Source organism: Octodon degus, unplaced genomic scaffold, assembly GCF_000260255.1.
Source record: "Octodon degus isolate 3935 unplaced genomic scaffold, OctDeg1.0 scaffold00026, whole genome shotgun sequence".
Classification (NCBI taxonomy): Eukaryota; Metazoa; Chordata; class Mammalia; order Rodentia; family Octodontidae; genus Octodon; species Octodon degus.
The window spans coordinates 2,978,424-2,992,323 of record NW_004524602.1 but is presented as its reverse complement, the minus strand read 5'-3'; the positions used below and the strand labels follow the sequence as shown (position 1 = coordinate 2,992,323).

Genomic DNA, 13,900 nt, shown 5'->3' with positions numbered 1-13,900 from the left:
GGATGGATGGATGGATGGATGGATGGATGGATGGATGGATGGATGGATAGAGATGGATGGGGAAATGGGTCAGTGCAAAGATCTTGGATTTAATTCCCAGTAGCGTTAAAAAAAAAAAAAAAGGAAAAAAGTGGTAAAGGGGGTATTTTATGACATAATGATTAGAATCTGCTATCTAAAATATATAACCAACTCATACAAAAAGAGGCAAAAGAACTCATACAATTCAACAGCAAAAAGACAACTCAATAAATTAGCAAAGGACAGTCTTGCTATAGTTCAGGCTGGCCTTGAACTCACAGCCTTATGCTGGGGTAATAGGTGTGTGCCACTATACCTAGCTTGGAACAGACATTTCTTCAAAGAAAACATAAATGGCCAACAAGCACATACAGAGGGCTCAATATCATCAGTCATTCAGAGAATGCACATAGAAGCTGCAATGAAATATTGTGTATCTTTAGGATGGTAATTTTTCAAAAGCAGCAGCAAGGACCTGAAGAAACCCTCATCCACTGCTCCATGGGAGTGAAAAATGTTCAGCCACTCGGAAGCAGCGTAAGGCTGCGCAGGAGTTCCATTCAGAATTCCCATAGAGTACAGCAATGCTACTCCTAGGAGGGTCCCAAAGGAAGTGAACACAGGTGCACAGAAAGCCAAGGGCCGGGCTGTAGCTCAATGGCAGAGTGCATGACACTCTGGCTGTGACCCCCAGCACGAGACACCCTTGCACGCGCGCGCGCACGCACACACACACACACACACACACACACCCACGATGAGGATCTTCCAAAAGAAACTTGGGCTTAAGGGCTGACCAGATATCTCAGCAGACTAAAATGCCTGCTTAGGCAGAGCGCAGCAGCTGGGGTTCAATCCCCAGTGTGCCCTGCCAGCCCCGGTCCCAGGAGCGCGCTGAGATGGCTATTGAGACTTGGTGTGGTGGTGCACGCCTATAATCCCAGCGCTTGGGAGGCTGAAAACAGGAGAATCACTACAAGTCCAATTTATAGTGAGACCTTGAACACCCTGTAGACACTGTACCAAATACATTAAAAAAAAAAAAAAAAGAAGAAGAAAAGAAACTTGGATACAAACACGCATAGCAGAACTGCTCCAAACAGCAGAGGAAGAAAGGACTCAAGGGTCAGCAGTGCATGGTGGCGCACAACCATAATCCCAGCACTTGGGAGGCTGAGGCGGGAGGCTCACCTTATGCTGTGAGACCAGCCTGAACTATACAGTGAAATCCTGTCTCAGTTGCTGCCCCCGCCCACCCCCCAAAAAAAAAAGAAAGAAAGGAAAAAGAAATGAGAAATACCTAACCATAAATGAATGAATCTTGAAAACTGTGCTTCAGGAAGGGAGTCAATGAAGGTTACCGTAGGATACTGTAGAATTCTGCTTATGTGAAACATCCATAATTGACAGCTCCATAGAAGCTGACTGCAGCTTAGTGGCTGCCAGATGCTTGGGAAGGGGCGATACAGGATGACTGTTTAGGAGGCAGAGCTTCCTTCTGGGGTAATAAATGTTCCAGATCTAGATAGTGTGATGACTTTAAAGCACTGTGATTATACTAAATGCCATGGAATTGGATGGTTTTAAATGGTTTCAGAGGTAAATGGTAAATTCCACATATGTTTATTTTATAATAAATAACAGAAAAGGTATTATGATTCATGATAAGAACATGTCCACAGAGGGGTACAGAAAAGGAGCAGGATGCTGGGCACCTATAACCCCAGCACTTGGGAGGCTGAGGCAGGTCACCGCAATGAAGGACAGTCTGAACTACACAGCAAGACCCTGCCTGACTCAACAGGGGCTGGGGAGATGATTCAGTGGAATAAGCACTTCCCTGGCAAGCACAAAGGCCTGAGTTCAATCCCTGGTTCCACAAAACAAAAACAAAAAAAACAAAAAAAAAAACAAAAAAAAACTCCCTCTCCTACTAAAAAAGAAAAGGTAACAAACAATGGGTACAGGAGGCTGACCTGGGTACAGCCTCAGAGCTGACCTGGGTGGACATAAGCAGGGCAGTGACAGCCATGGCCGGCTGGAGTCCAAACCTTCTGACTCGCAGCTAGGTGCAAACAGTGGGCATTCATCACAGCTTCCCTACCGGAACCTCAGGCAGGGTTGAGAGATGAAATAGCTATGGAGCTGAGGGGGCTGGACCAGAACAGCCCCGGGGCAGCAGGAGGTGGGAGGGCAGCATGCATGGCTCGGGAGCCTGGGATTGGCCCTTTCCTTCCACTCTGGACTTGCCAGCTCCTCTTGAGGGAGGATCAAAGTAGTGTCACCCCTCCAGGCTCAGGCTGTCAGCCAGCGCCTAGCCTGAACTTTCTCGGCAAGGCTCCCTGGGTGCTGGGTGGAAAGAAAAACATCAGCCAGCAGCTTTTCTTTCAGAGACTAATTCTGGGCTGAGTGCTGAGGCAGCCAGGAAACTCGAGCCAGCAGTGTGCTCAGGAAGACAGCAAGAATCCCTTCCTGGGGAGGTTGGGTCACCCCTCTTGCTGTTACAGGGCCTCTAAGAATGCTGTGGCCTAACCTAAACCTGAGCCTGAACCCGAACCTAAACCCAAAGTAGCCACAATCTCTAGAAGAGGCCAGAGCCAGAGCAGGTCGAAGCCCTAAAGATAAGCCAAGCTCACCCTCATACCCTTGGTGATGGAGGCCAATGGACAACAGGAAATGGCTACCTGTGAAGAACTGCAAAGGACCTGGACATGGTGGCTGAAGACTGCAATTCCAGCTACTTGGGAGGGTGAGGCAGAAGGATCACTTAAGCCTATAAATTTGAGACCAGCCTGGACAACACACTGATATCTTATCTCACTGTGGAAAGGGACCCAAGAGAAATTCAAGTGGACCCACCACCCCTTCCCGGGCACAAGTGCAACACAAAGGCTGAAGCCTCCATCCAAAACCAAGAAATTTCCTCAGAGGCTGAAAGTCTTACCTCGTCCCCAGGTTAGGCAAGCCAATCAGTTGGATGAAGTAGACCCCTATTTGACAGAAAAATACAAAGAAGAACACGAAGAAGCTGAAAGAGTTGTCCGACCTGTGGAAAGAGGGAGAAACAAGTGATGAGAGGGCCTGGTCACGTTGCACGTTGTTTCTTCCTGTGTGTAGCCTTTCTCCTTCCGACGAGCCAGGCGAGAGGGGGGACATCAGTATACAGAGCAATAGGGTCAGCCACACCTTTCATAAGGACAAGACACAGAACACCAACACAGGAACACCTAGCGCCATAATCAAAAGTTTGCCTTTACTGCTCAGCTTAAGGGGTACGGGCCTGACCTCTTTCTCAAGGAGCTGAGAAAACTGCTCCCCCAAGGCCAGGCAAGGAGATGCATACCTATAGTCCCAGCATTTAGGAGGCAGACGAGAGGATCAAAAAGTTTAAGGCCAGCCTGGGCTACACTGAATTCAATGCCAGCCTGAACTACCTAGCAAGATCTTTCTTCAAAAAAGAACAAAAATTGTTCCTCAGGCCAGGGATATAGCTCAGTGGCACAGTGCCTTTGTGGCAAGGGCAAGGTCCTGAGTTCAAATCCCAGAACCAAAAAAAAAAATTTTTTTCCAAGAACAAAATACATGTCCCCTGGGGCTGGTGAGATAGCTCAGTGGTCTAAGGCACCTACTTAGAACAAGCTGAGCTAAGCAAAACACAGAGACCGCGGTTCAGTCCCCCAGCACCACATGCCAGCCAGCCCCGCCCCCTGGTGGGCTGAGCTGGCCACACACACACACACACACACACACACACAATAAATAAATAAATAAATAAATAAATAAATAAATAAATACATGTCCCCTGCCCCCCAGTACTGGGGATTGAACTTGAGACCTTGTGCTTGCCAGGCAGGCACTTAAGCCACTGAGCTATCTCCCCAGTCCTGATTTTTTTTTTTTTAAGACAGGGTTCTCACTATGTAGCTTCACCTGGCCTCAAATTGCACTGATCCTCCTGCCTCAGCCTCCCCAGTACTGTAATTACAGACATGCGCTATCACATCATCACCAAAGGACCTTATAGAGATCCTCACACTTCCTTTCCTGGCATGGTTGCACTTGATAGCACATGAGAAACCTCTAGCCAAGGCATAAATACCTAACAATAAAACTGTAGAAGCTGAGCACAGTGGCACATGCCCGTAATCCCAGGACTCTAGGAGGCTACGGCAGGGGAAGCACACCCCAACTTGGGCAATGAAGCAACTTACGGTGATCCATTCTCAAAATTTAAATGTTTTTCAGAAAGAAAAGGGGGATAGAGATGTAGCTCAATGTGAAGGCTCTGAACTCAATCTATAGTACTACAGAAAGAAAAAAAAACAAAAAAAACAAAAAACCCAAGGTAGGCCCAGGTAGAAGCTTAGATATTTGAAGAGTGGGGACACCAGGTAAAAATCTGTAAGGGGGGGTGCCAGGGAGATGGCTCAGTGGAATAAGCGCTTCCCTGGCAAGCCACAAGGGCCTGAGTTTAATCCCTGGTTCCCCCCCAAAAAAAAAAATCTGTAAGGGCTGAGCACTTCCATCTCTGTCCAGTGGAGTGAGGGCTCAGATACTACAGGGACATGTAGGAGGGTCCAGCCCGGTTCCACCCCTTTTCCCAGGACCCTTGGGACTTCCAGCACCATCCACTTCAAGGGAAGGCTCCATTCCAAACCCACGAGTCTGGGAGGTACGCAGCCAGGCTCTGGCACTCAGCAGGTACCCAGGGTCTTGGGGTGTGGGAGGCCCCACCCCACCCTCTGCAGAGCACATTCAGCACCTCTGCAGGCAGCCTGACTCTCCCCAGCCCTGCTCACCGGAAGGCCTTGTAGATGGGTCGATACCAGCAGAGAAAGGCACAGGGTGTGAAGATCACAAACCACAGGATTGAGAGCCCAAAGTCTACTCCCTTGGAGGTGTCGCCCGTGAACCAGGCCAGGCATGCGAGCAAGTTCAGAAACAGAGTCACTGAGTGCACTAGGAGTGGGAGGAGAGGAGACAGAGCTGCATGAGTCCAGGTGGCCCCCAGCTCCACCATGAGACAGACTCTTCAGAGAGGCAGGATGAGGCCTGCTCCCAAATCCTTACTGTCCTCGTCCTCAAAACCAGGGATCAAACTATGTGCCCAAGGGGTGACAGGACAGAGACGCAGGCCCAGGGACTATCCTTGGAGAATGAACAGCTCTCCTCCTCTGGCCCCTGTGGCCCAGCAACAGGAATGGTGTCTTCCTCACCCCCAGAGCCCAGGCACCTGTGGGCAGGGAGCCTCCCCTAAGGCAGGTGCTCAGCATGGAGAGTTCTACAGAGACTTGGGGAACCAACCCTACCAGCTCAAGACACAGGATGGAGGAAGTCTGTGGAAGTCTCACCACAGGGAGGGGCACCCCAAGCAAAGATGGAGCCTTGTGATTCCCCACAGCACCCCTGAACCCTGAGGGAGGGCAGGAGCAGGACTCACACATCCAGAGATAGTACAGCATCTTGCAGATGCGCTGGTAGTCAGCAGGGATCTCGGTGGAGAAATCCTGATAGAAGCAGGGCTTGACTGGACACCATGTGGGCAGCGGGGGCCAGTTGTTCTCTCTCACTGTATGGAAAGAGGGAAGAGGCAATGGGGTGAGAGGCCAGCCTCAGGAGCAGAATCAAAGCCAGGCATGGTGGCACAAGTGGGATGGGGGTCTTTGTGGGACGTGGAGTGGTGCATAAGAGGTGAACAGGACCCCAAGAGACACCCACAGGCTCTGTCCAAGATGATGAAGCCCAGATGCACTAGAAAATACAGAGCCCAACAGCCTAAAAGATTATTTTTATAAGCAACCAGCTGCTAAGCAGGACAACCTGGGTCATCATCTTGAGTAAAGAATTATGGGCACTGTGCCCCCATGCTTGCAAAGCATCAAAGACTTCAGCACTGTGAAGGTAACAGAAATGATCTACTATTGTACATCTATCAGCCCATACTGCAGATCTCCTCAGGCCCAGCCCCTTTTAAGAAAACCAGAGCTCTGCCAAGCTCTACAGCTGGAGTGGGAGGAAGCAGCTCAGGGACAGTGAGGAGGCCCTCTGTGCCTGTGAGGGACATGCTCCCAGGCGCGGAGGGGGGCAGGGCCTTGTAGCTGCCCTTACCGTGCAAGCTAGCTGCTGTGCTCTGCAGCTCCCGCTCTTTGCGTTCTAGCTCCGCAGCTTTCCTGTCCAGCTCTTCCTGCTGCCGGAGCAGGCCTGCTTGGGCTGCAGCTGCCACAGCCTGGAGAGACAAGTGGGGACAGCCAGACACAGCAGAAGGACAGTATCAGTCAGTCTCATAGGCAGCCAGGAGGAAAAGCCAGGAGGGAGGCTACACAGAGCGTGTCAGGCACCAGGGGCCACTCCAGAGGGACTGAGGGGCCCTGGGTCCTCGGCTCCCTTGGCAACACCAGGGCCATCGTCCACCCCCCACTCAAGCTGAGACTGGAGAACCAGCCCCAGGTTGAATTAGTGACCTTCGCAATTATAGCCAAGGGGAAAGACCTCATAGCAGATTAAGCCAAGGTCAGAAACCCTGAGCTGATCCCCCGGGAAGAGCCAGGAGGAGTGTGGGAAGCGGGGACAGTGTGTGAAATGTACACAGCAGGGAGAAGAGCAGGTGCAGAGGGCACAGCTCCAGGATCTGTATTTCAGGGTCCACTGCCCTTTCTCTGCTCCCAAGCTGCCTGAATTATACCTGGCCACCCCCAGGAACCATCAAAGTTTCATGCAGAATCCAAGCTTTCTCTCCCAACAGGTAGGGCAGGGCCCCTGTATGAGGCAGCTTGGGGACTCTTAGGTAACCCCAAGCAGAACTGGGCCCATGACCCTGCTCCTGATGACACTGCCACTTGGGCCAGGTTCTTCCTGAGGACTGAAACCACAGTCTTCTGTGACCAGGTAGCACCTAGTCCCCTCATAGGGTGACAAACCAGGCACATGTGTGATACACACTCATCCCCAAAAGAGCTCTCCACAGAGCTAAGGCTGCCTTGGGAAGTGAACTGCTGTCATCAGTGGCAGAAGCAGGAAGTGACTGCTCAGTACCATGCAGAGGGGCTTGGCCTCCAGGGGAACAGCTCAGCCCCAGCTGCCCACATTCACCCTGCCTGGAAGACCTGCCTTTCCTCCATGGTGCAAGGACCACGCTGCTGAGCACCTCTGGGTGCCTGGCCCCTTCCTCCTCTACACTGGGCCTACCTGGGGGAGCATTCGCAAGCAGCTGTCTCTGAGAACACTATCTCCTCCTAGCAGCATCTGCCTCTCTGCGAGTGTAGTCGCTGCCAGGAGCTAGGCCAGCAGGAACTTGCTGGCCTGCCTAAGCAGGAGCTGCAACACACAACTCCGATGGGGGCTCGTGTGGGGCCACAGACAAGAATTGGTATTTCAGGAAAGAACAAAAGAAAACCAGAAGGCAGGCAGAAATACACAAGGCCAAAGAGAGATTGGGGCATGGTAGAGTGTATGCTTAGCATGTGTGAGGGCCTGGGTTCAAACCCTAGCACTGCAAAAACAAAATAAAAGCAGAGACAGACACAGGTAGATTCCAGGCCCCAATAAAGTAAGCCACGGGCAGCCCTGGAGGAGCACAACAGGGCAGACACTCTCTGAAGATACCAGGGACTCTATCCTCGTGAGTAGAGCTGTTTTCCAGTGGTGGCAGTGGGGTAGGAATAGGGATTAAGCCATTTATGGGTTGGCAGAGCTGTCCAATTGTAGGTGTCCAGCTCCAAAGAACAAGAGGGTCCTGAAGGGAGGTGAGGAGCCCTCAGCTCACTGCAGCCTCAGGGCTTGGCTGGGCTCACCGACTCCTACTCCGACAGAGGCCCCCAGGGCTCTGGGCACCAATACCTGGGGGCTTGGCTGCGTGGGCTCCACTGAGGGCTGGAGAACGGCCGGCTGTGATGGCCCAGTCAGCTGAGTGGCAGGCACTGTTGTAGCTGCATTTGTCTGTGTAGAACAAATCATCACAGGAGGGTGTGAGGGGCCCTTCCCTGGGACCCATACTGGTCTCCTCTGTGGCTTCCTAGAACGAGCCCTTTCCAGACATGACCCCTCACCTAGTCTTCCAGCTGGCCCCATGGGGTCCCCAGTGTTCCAGCACAGCCCTGCTCTCTTCAGGGAGGAGACTAGGTCCAAGATGCCTGGAGACAATTCCAGAGAGCTTCGGTGATGTCACCTCTGCCTCCCCCTAGTTGGCATCCCTCTAAAGACTACTGGGCACCACCCAGAGGACCCAGGTTAGGGGTACACAAGGCTCACTGACCTCTGAGAAGGGGTTGAACTCAGCCAGGCCACTCTGCGAGGGGTTGGTCAGCTGAGTCACAGAGGGGTCCTGTGGAGGTGGAAAAAGAGGCATGAAATGGCAGACGGCTGCAACCCTGGCACTCGTGTGCAGCCAATCAGAAGCCTGGAAGCTGGCACCCCACAGTGAGGAGGCTCACAGATTCACCCCTAGGGAGCAGGGGTTTGCAGGGAGTGGGGTGAATAGGGTGGCAGAGGTAGAGACTACTTGTCACCTTATAACCTCTGTATTGGTTTATTTATTATGCTACAGAAAGCAATTTTTTTCTTACTTTTTAAAGAACGGTTTAAGGACTTGGAACAAAGCATGCTACTGGCTGCCAGTGTGATATATCAAACCAGGCACACCCGCTAGAGCAGAGATGAAGGGCTCACGTGAAAAGCTGGAGAAATCTTTTATTTTGGGGTTTTTTGAGAATTCTTTTTAAAAAATGCAAAAATGTCCTCAGCCTTGTCCTCAGTTTGCTTGCTCAACTTTCTTTTCTTCTTCCTTCCTTTTTTCCCCCCTTTCTTCCTGTCCCCCACCCCCTTTGGCTCTTTCTGGATGCACTGGGGCTTGAAACCAGATTCTTTGCAATAGACTAAATCCCCAGTCCTATTTTTTTATTTTGAGATAGTATCTCAATACCTTACCTAGGCTGGGCTTGAACTTACAACTTTCCTGCCTCAGCCTTCCAGACTTCTGGGATTATAGGTGTGCACCATACATGTCCAGCTCTTGTTCCAAATTTTCAGTCCTGTCTTTCCATGGCCCAAGACTCCTATAGCTTCTTCTGCAGTATGTCCTCAGGAAGCCTTCCTCTTCCCCTATATCCTCCCTTTCCCACCACAGGGGTAGGGTTCAAATCCTGCTCCACAGCCATGTCCAGGTTCTGGCAAGAATAACCATGAAGGGAGCTAGGCTGCCACCATCTCTCCTTTACTCCCAGCCCCTCACTGTTCAACAGGTGGGAACCCACACCTGTAATCCCAGAATGCTGAGAGGCTGAGGCAAGAGGTTCCCAAGTTCCCACCTAGCTGAGACAACTTAAAATTCATAGACACAGTGTCAGTGCTATGAGGCAGGAGGGTGAGGTGTCCACTGTCACCGTTTCTGCTCTGTATTCGAAGCTTACATGCTTCAGTACAGAGCCATGAGGCAAGAGAAACAAAGCAAAGGAATATATCTAAGAAAGGAAGATGCCAAACTACCTTTCTTAACAGAGGACCCCAAAAAGTCCACCACAGACTCCTGAACTAATGGCCAAGTTCAGCAAAGTAGCAGGATACAAAATCCATACAAAAATCACCAGAGTTCCTGGATAACAATGAACCCAGAAAAAAAAAAAAATCTGATAAAAAAAAAAAAACCAACGATAACATTCACAATTGCTCCAAGAAAATTAAATAAGGTACAGTAGCTCCCTGACTTACAAACAGTCACGTTGAGAAATGGCACAGGCATACTATGTAAGATTCACTTTGTCGGATTATGAAGAATCTGACTAACAAACATTCTGGAATGCAACTTCTTTGTAAGTTGGGGACTTACTGTAGCTAAGAGTTAACCTAACCAAGGAAGTAAAAGACCTCTACGATGGAAACTGTAGTACCTTGAAAAGAAGAGGTTGAAGAGGACGTCAGAAAATGGACAGGCGTGCCCTGTGGCTGAATTAGTAGAAGCAATGCTGTCAAAATACCCACAGCACCAATTTATACAGCGCAATTTCAATTAAAATACCAGCAGCATTATTTATAGAACTAGAAGAAGGCGGGTCTTGACCACACAACTGAACTTCAAGGATCAGGACAAGGTTCATCCTCTGCAGCACCCACCAACCCCTGTGCCACAGACACCTGATTATGGCCTCTGCTGGGTGCCACTCTTTCCTAATGGCTCCTGCAATGGGAATAACACAAGGGGGGGGATTCAGGACACTTCCTGAAGCTGGAGGATTGGTCCTAAGTCAGTTCACTGCTGACCGACAGCAGTTCCCACAAGCGATCAACTGGCCTCCTGCAGGGAAGACCCGGAGCTCGGTATCTTGTCCCTTCTCAGACTCAGTGTCACTTTGTCAGGTGGAGAAAGTTGAGTTGCAGTCACTGAAACCAGACCCACCTGCCAGGGAACTGGTGACTGAGTCTGAGTCACTGAGGGACATGGAGCCCAGGGACAACTCTAGTGGAAGTTTCAGGCACTGACACCCCGATACCTGGCCAAAGTGCACACTTGCAGGCTGCTGGTGAGATGCTATCTCCCTCACAGCATCCAGGGAGGGGATTCTGAGGTTGAGGTGAAGATGAGGGGGTGATGTCCTGTGCACATGGACACCCCTCCTTTTCTTTGGTAAAGTCCCAAAGGCTTGTCCCTTGCTTGGCCCTACCATCCCTATCACAAACATGTCCTGTCCCCACTTAGGCTGGGGAGCATTGAAGCCAGGGCATGAGGTCCTGACCATCCTCTGTCCCCTGGGGACAAACACTGCAGGCTAGAGGGTCTCTCTGTTCTCTAGGAAGCACTGACTCATGGTAAGGGACTGCAGTCCAGTGGCCAAGGGCTGAGAGGCACCCAACCTGAGAAGAGGAGCCCAGTTACTCTATGAAATGCTAAGATATCTCATCTGAGGAGACTGGGCTCTCCTGACAGCTATGAGGGGCAAAGCTGGGCAGGAAGCACAGGAACAAGGGGAGATGATACTTGCTAGCCTCTCGTGTGCCAGATTCACCGTACCAGAACAACATGACTGTGAAACCTGGCACCCAAACTTGGTCACTGGGCCAAGCTGTCAGAACCTAAGGTTCCACTCCCCTTCCCAGCCTCCCTCCAAGGGGCACAAGCCTCTGCCCTATGGAAGCCACTGTCTCCGGTGACTTCACTTCTCTCCCATAATCTGCAGTAGACTCATCCTGTCCTACACCATAGCCTGTGTGGTCTGTGACGCAAGGAGGGACTCATTAGAGAAGGGTAGCCACATATCTCCTGTGGAGCCTTCCTAAAGATCTCAAGGATGCAGTTGAGCCATTCTATCTGTCCCCAGGAACACAAGATGGTAACAGAAGAAGCAGGGAGAAGAAGCAGGGCCCAAGTCTGGTCCAGAGCCTGGTAAACAGGAGGGGACTGACCATCGTGGCATACTAGGAATGGACCCGACTCCAGGGCATTGGCCAGACTTCATGGACCTGTTCTGGGGGATGTCCCTGACAAAGACACACAGACAGGGTCTCTCAAACAAGGGCCACCCCTGCGGCCCTAGTGAGGACCATCAGATCACAGGCAGGAAGTGGGCAGCACCAGACTCTGTGCCACTCACTGAGCACTGCCTGGCTCCTAAATGGGTTATGGAGCTATCTACTACAAGAATGGCAAGGGTTAGGTTTCACCTACTAAGAAGTAACCTTAAACCCCTTGGCCATGTGGACTGCCGCATGCCCTTTACTGAACTTATAATAAGGAAAAGGGTTCTCAATTCACTTCTATTTTTTGTTTTGTTTCTAAGACAGAGTCTTGGTATGTAACCCAGGCTGGCCTCAAAGCTTCCACAATCTTCATTTCTCAGCCTCCCAAGTACTGGGATGACAGGTGTGTGCCACCATGTCTGGCTAATTTAGTTCTTTTCATTCAGCAGTCACCATGATGAGTCAGGACACACTAGAAGCTGAAACAAGCAGACACACCCCACTAGTGTGCTGGTGACCACAGGGCCGTGATGGGGGAGGGGAGATCCCTGAGGGTTATGAGGAAGGCGGGGTTCCCAGAGAAAGGGAGGAAGGCAGCCAAGGCTATGAGCCTGGGAGCACTTCCGGCCAGCTGAGGAGGAGAGAGGCAGCTGGTCCTGTTGTACTGTTCACAGGGCCCTGAAGTATGCTTGCTTTCATCATTCTGCAACTCTTTAAGCATTTCCTAGGTCCTACAGGGCCTGGGTCTGGTGACTTTTCCCTGCTTTGGCATGCCGTACACCCTGGGAGGTCTTGCATGGAGCCACATATGCCCATTTCTATTACACAGGATGGGGTTTGTTAAAGTTGTCAGGAATAAGGCTTACTTTAAGAGATACCAAGTGAAGTTTAGAAGAAAATTAGAGGGCACAACTGATTACTATGCTCAGAAACCCTTGGTGATCCAGGACAAAAATAAGTATGACACACCTACACACAGGATAATAGTTCATGTAACTAACAGAGATATCATTTGTCAGGTTGCCTATGCCTGTATTAAAGGGGATATGATTTCTGCGCAGCACATGCACATGAACTACCAAAATACAATTTGCAAGTAGGCCTAACAAATTACGCTGCAGCATTCTGCACTGGCCTGCAGGCCTCTCAATAGGTTTGGTATGGATAAGATCGATGAAGGCCAGGCGAGGTGACTGGAGATAAACACGACGTAGAAGGCATTGATGGTAAAACTGGTGCCTTCACCTGCTTTTTGGACGCAGGCCTTACCAGAATTATAAATGGCCATAAAGTTTTTGGAGCCCTGAAGGGTGCTGCAGATGGACACTCGTCCATCCCTCACAGCACCAAACGAGTCCATGGTTATGATTCTGAATGCAATGCAGAAGTTCAAGGAGTTCAATGGAGAAGTACACTGGAAGCACATTGTGGGTCACAATGTTGCAGATTATCTGCAATGGATGAAGATGCTTCCAAGAAAGGGTTCCTTCAGTATATAAAGAATAATGTAACTCCAGATACAATGAGAGAATCTTTTTTTTTGTTTTGTTTTGTTTTGGCAGAACCGGGGATTGAACTCAGGCACTTGCGCTTGCCAGGAAAGCTCTTATTCTACTGAGCTATCTCCCCAGTGTGAGAATCTCTTTTTAAAAAGATTTATTTATTTATTTGGAACAGGGTTTTGCTATGCAGCTTGGACTCATAGTGATTCTCCTGTCTCAGCCTAATCAGCACTGGGATCACAGGTGTGTGTCACAATGCCTGGCTTCGGTGGTCAGCACGGCATGCCTGGGGTTCTGGGGCTGGCCCAGCATGCAGTGCCAGGGATCAAATCCAGGAGAGAGGGAGAGGGAGAGGGAGAGGGAGCGAGAAAGGGAAAGAGAGGGAGAGAGGGGGGAGAGAGTGAAGGGAGAGAGAGAGGGAAGGGGATGGGGGGAGAGAGGGGTAGCTCAAAAGAAGGCAAGCTTTGGCTGGCCAGATAGCTCAGCAGACTAAAAGCCTGCTTAGGTAGGCACAGGGACCAGGGGTTTGATCCCCAGCACCACATGTCATGCCAGCCCCATCCCTGGGGTGCACTGAGACTGCAACTGAGACTGGGCAGGGTGGCCCATCATTTGGGAGGCTGAAAATAGGAGGATCACTACAATTCCGAGCTATGTAGTAAGACCTTATAGACCCTGTACTAAATATTAAAAAAAAAAAAAAAAGCAAGTTTCTTCAGCACTCAGGAGTGGGCTTCTGAAAGTTAAACCAAAATTTCTACAAAGATTTCTTAGATAAAGACCAACAAAATGGGGCTTGCTGGTTAGCTCAATTGTTTAAGCACCTGCATGGGCAAACCCAGTCAGGCTTGCGGGACCCTAGTTTGATCCCCAGCTCCACATGCCACACCACACCTGCCCTTAAGGCAGCCTGAGCTAGCCAGCCAATATAT

At 50.5% G+C, this 13,900-nt stretch overlaps 1 protein-coding gene across 1 annotated transcript in view; it reads right to left on the bottom strand.

Annotated features, from left to right (window-relative positions):
• Scamp2 (secretory carrier membrane protein 2) overlaps nt 1-13,900 on the bottom strand; it is a 25,936-nt gene that overhangs the window by 2,818 nt on the left and 9,218 nt on the right. Inside the window, exons 2-7 of the mRNA XM_004628724.2 lie at nt 8,273-8,341; nt 7,858-7,956; nt 6,130-6,247; nt 5,462-5,590; nt 4,821-4,980; nt 2,966-3,067 (exon numbers count right to left, since the gene is read on the bottom strand). Coding sequence (XP_004628781.1) covers nt 2,966-3,067; nt 4,821-4,980; nt 5,462-5,590; nt 6,130-6,247; nt 7,858-7,956; nt 8,273-8,341 — 677 coding nt within the window. The remainder of the gene's footprint in view (nt 1-2,965; nt 3,068-4,820; nt 4,981-5,461; nt 5,591-6,129; nt 6,248-7,857; nt 7,957-8,272; nt 8,342-13,900) is intronic.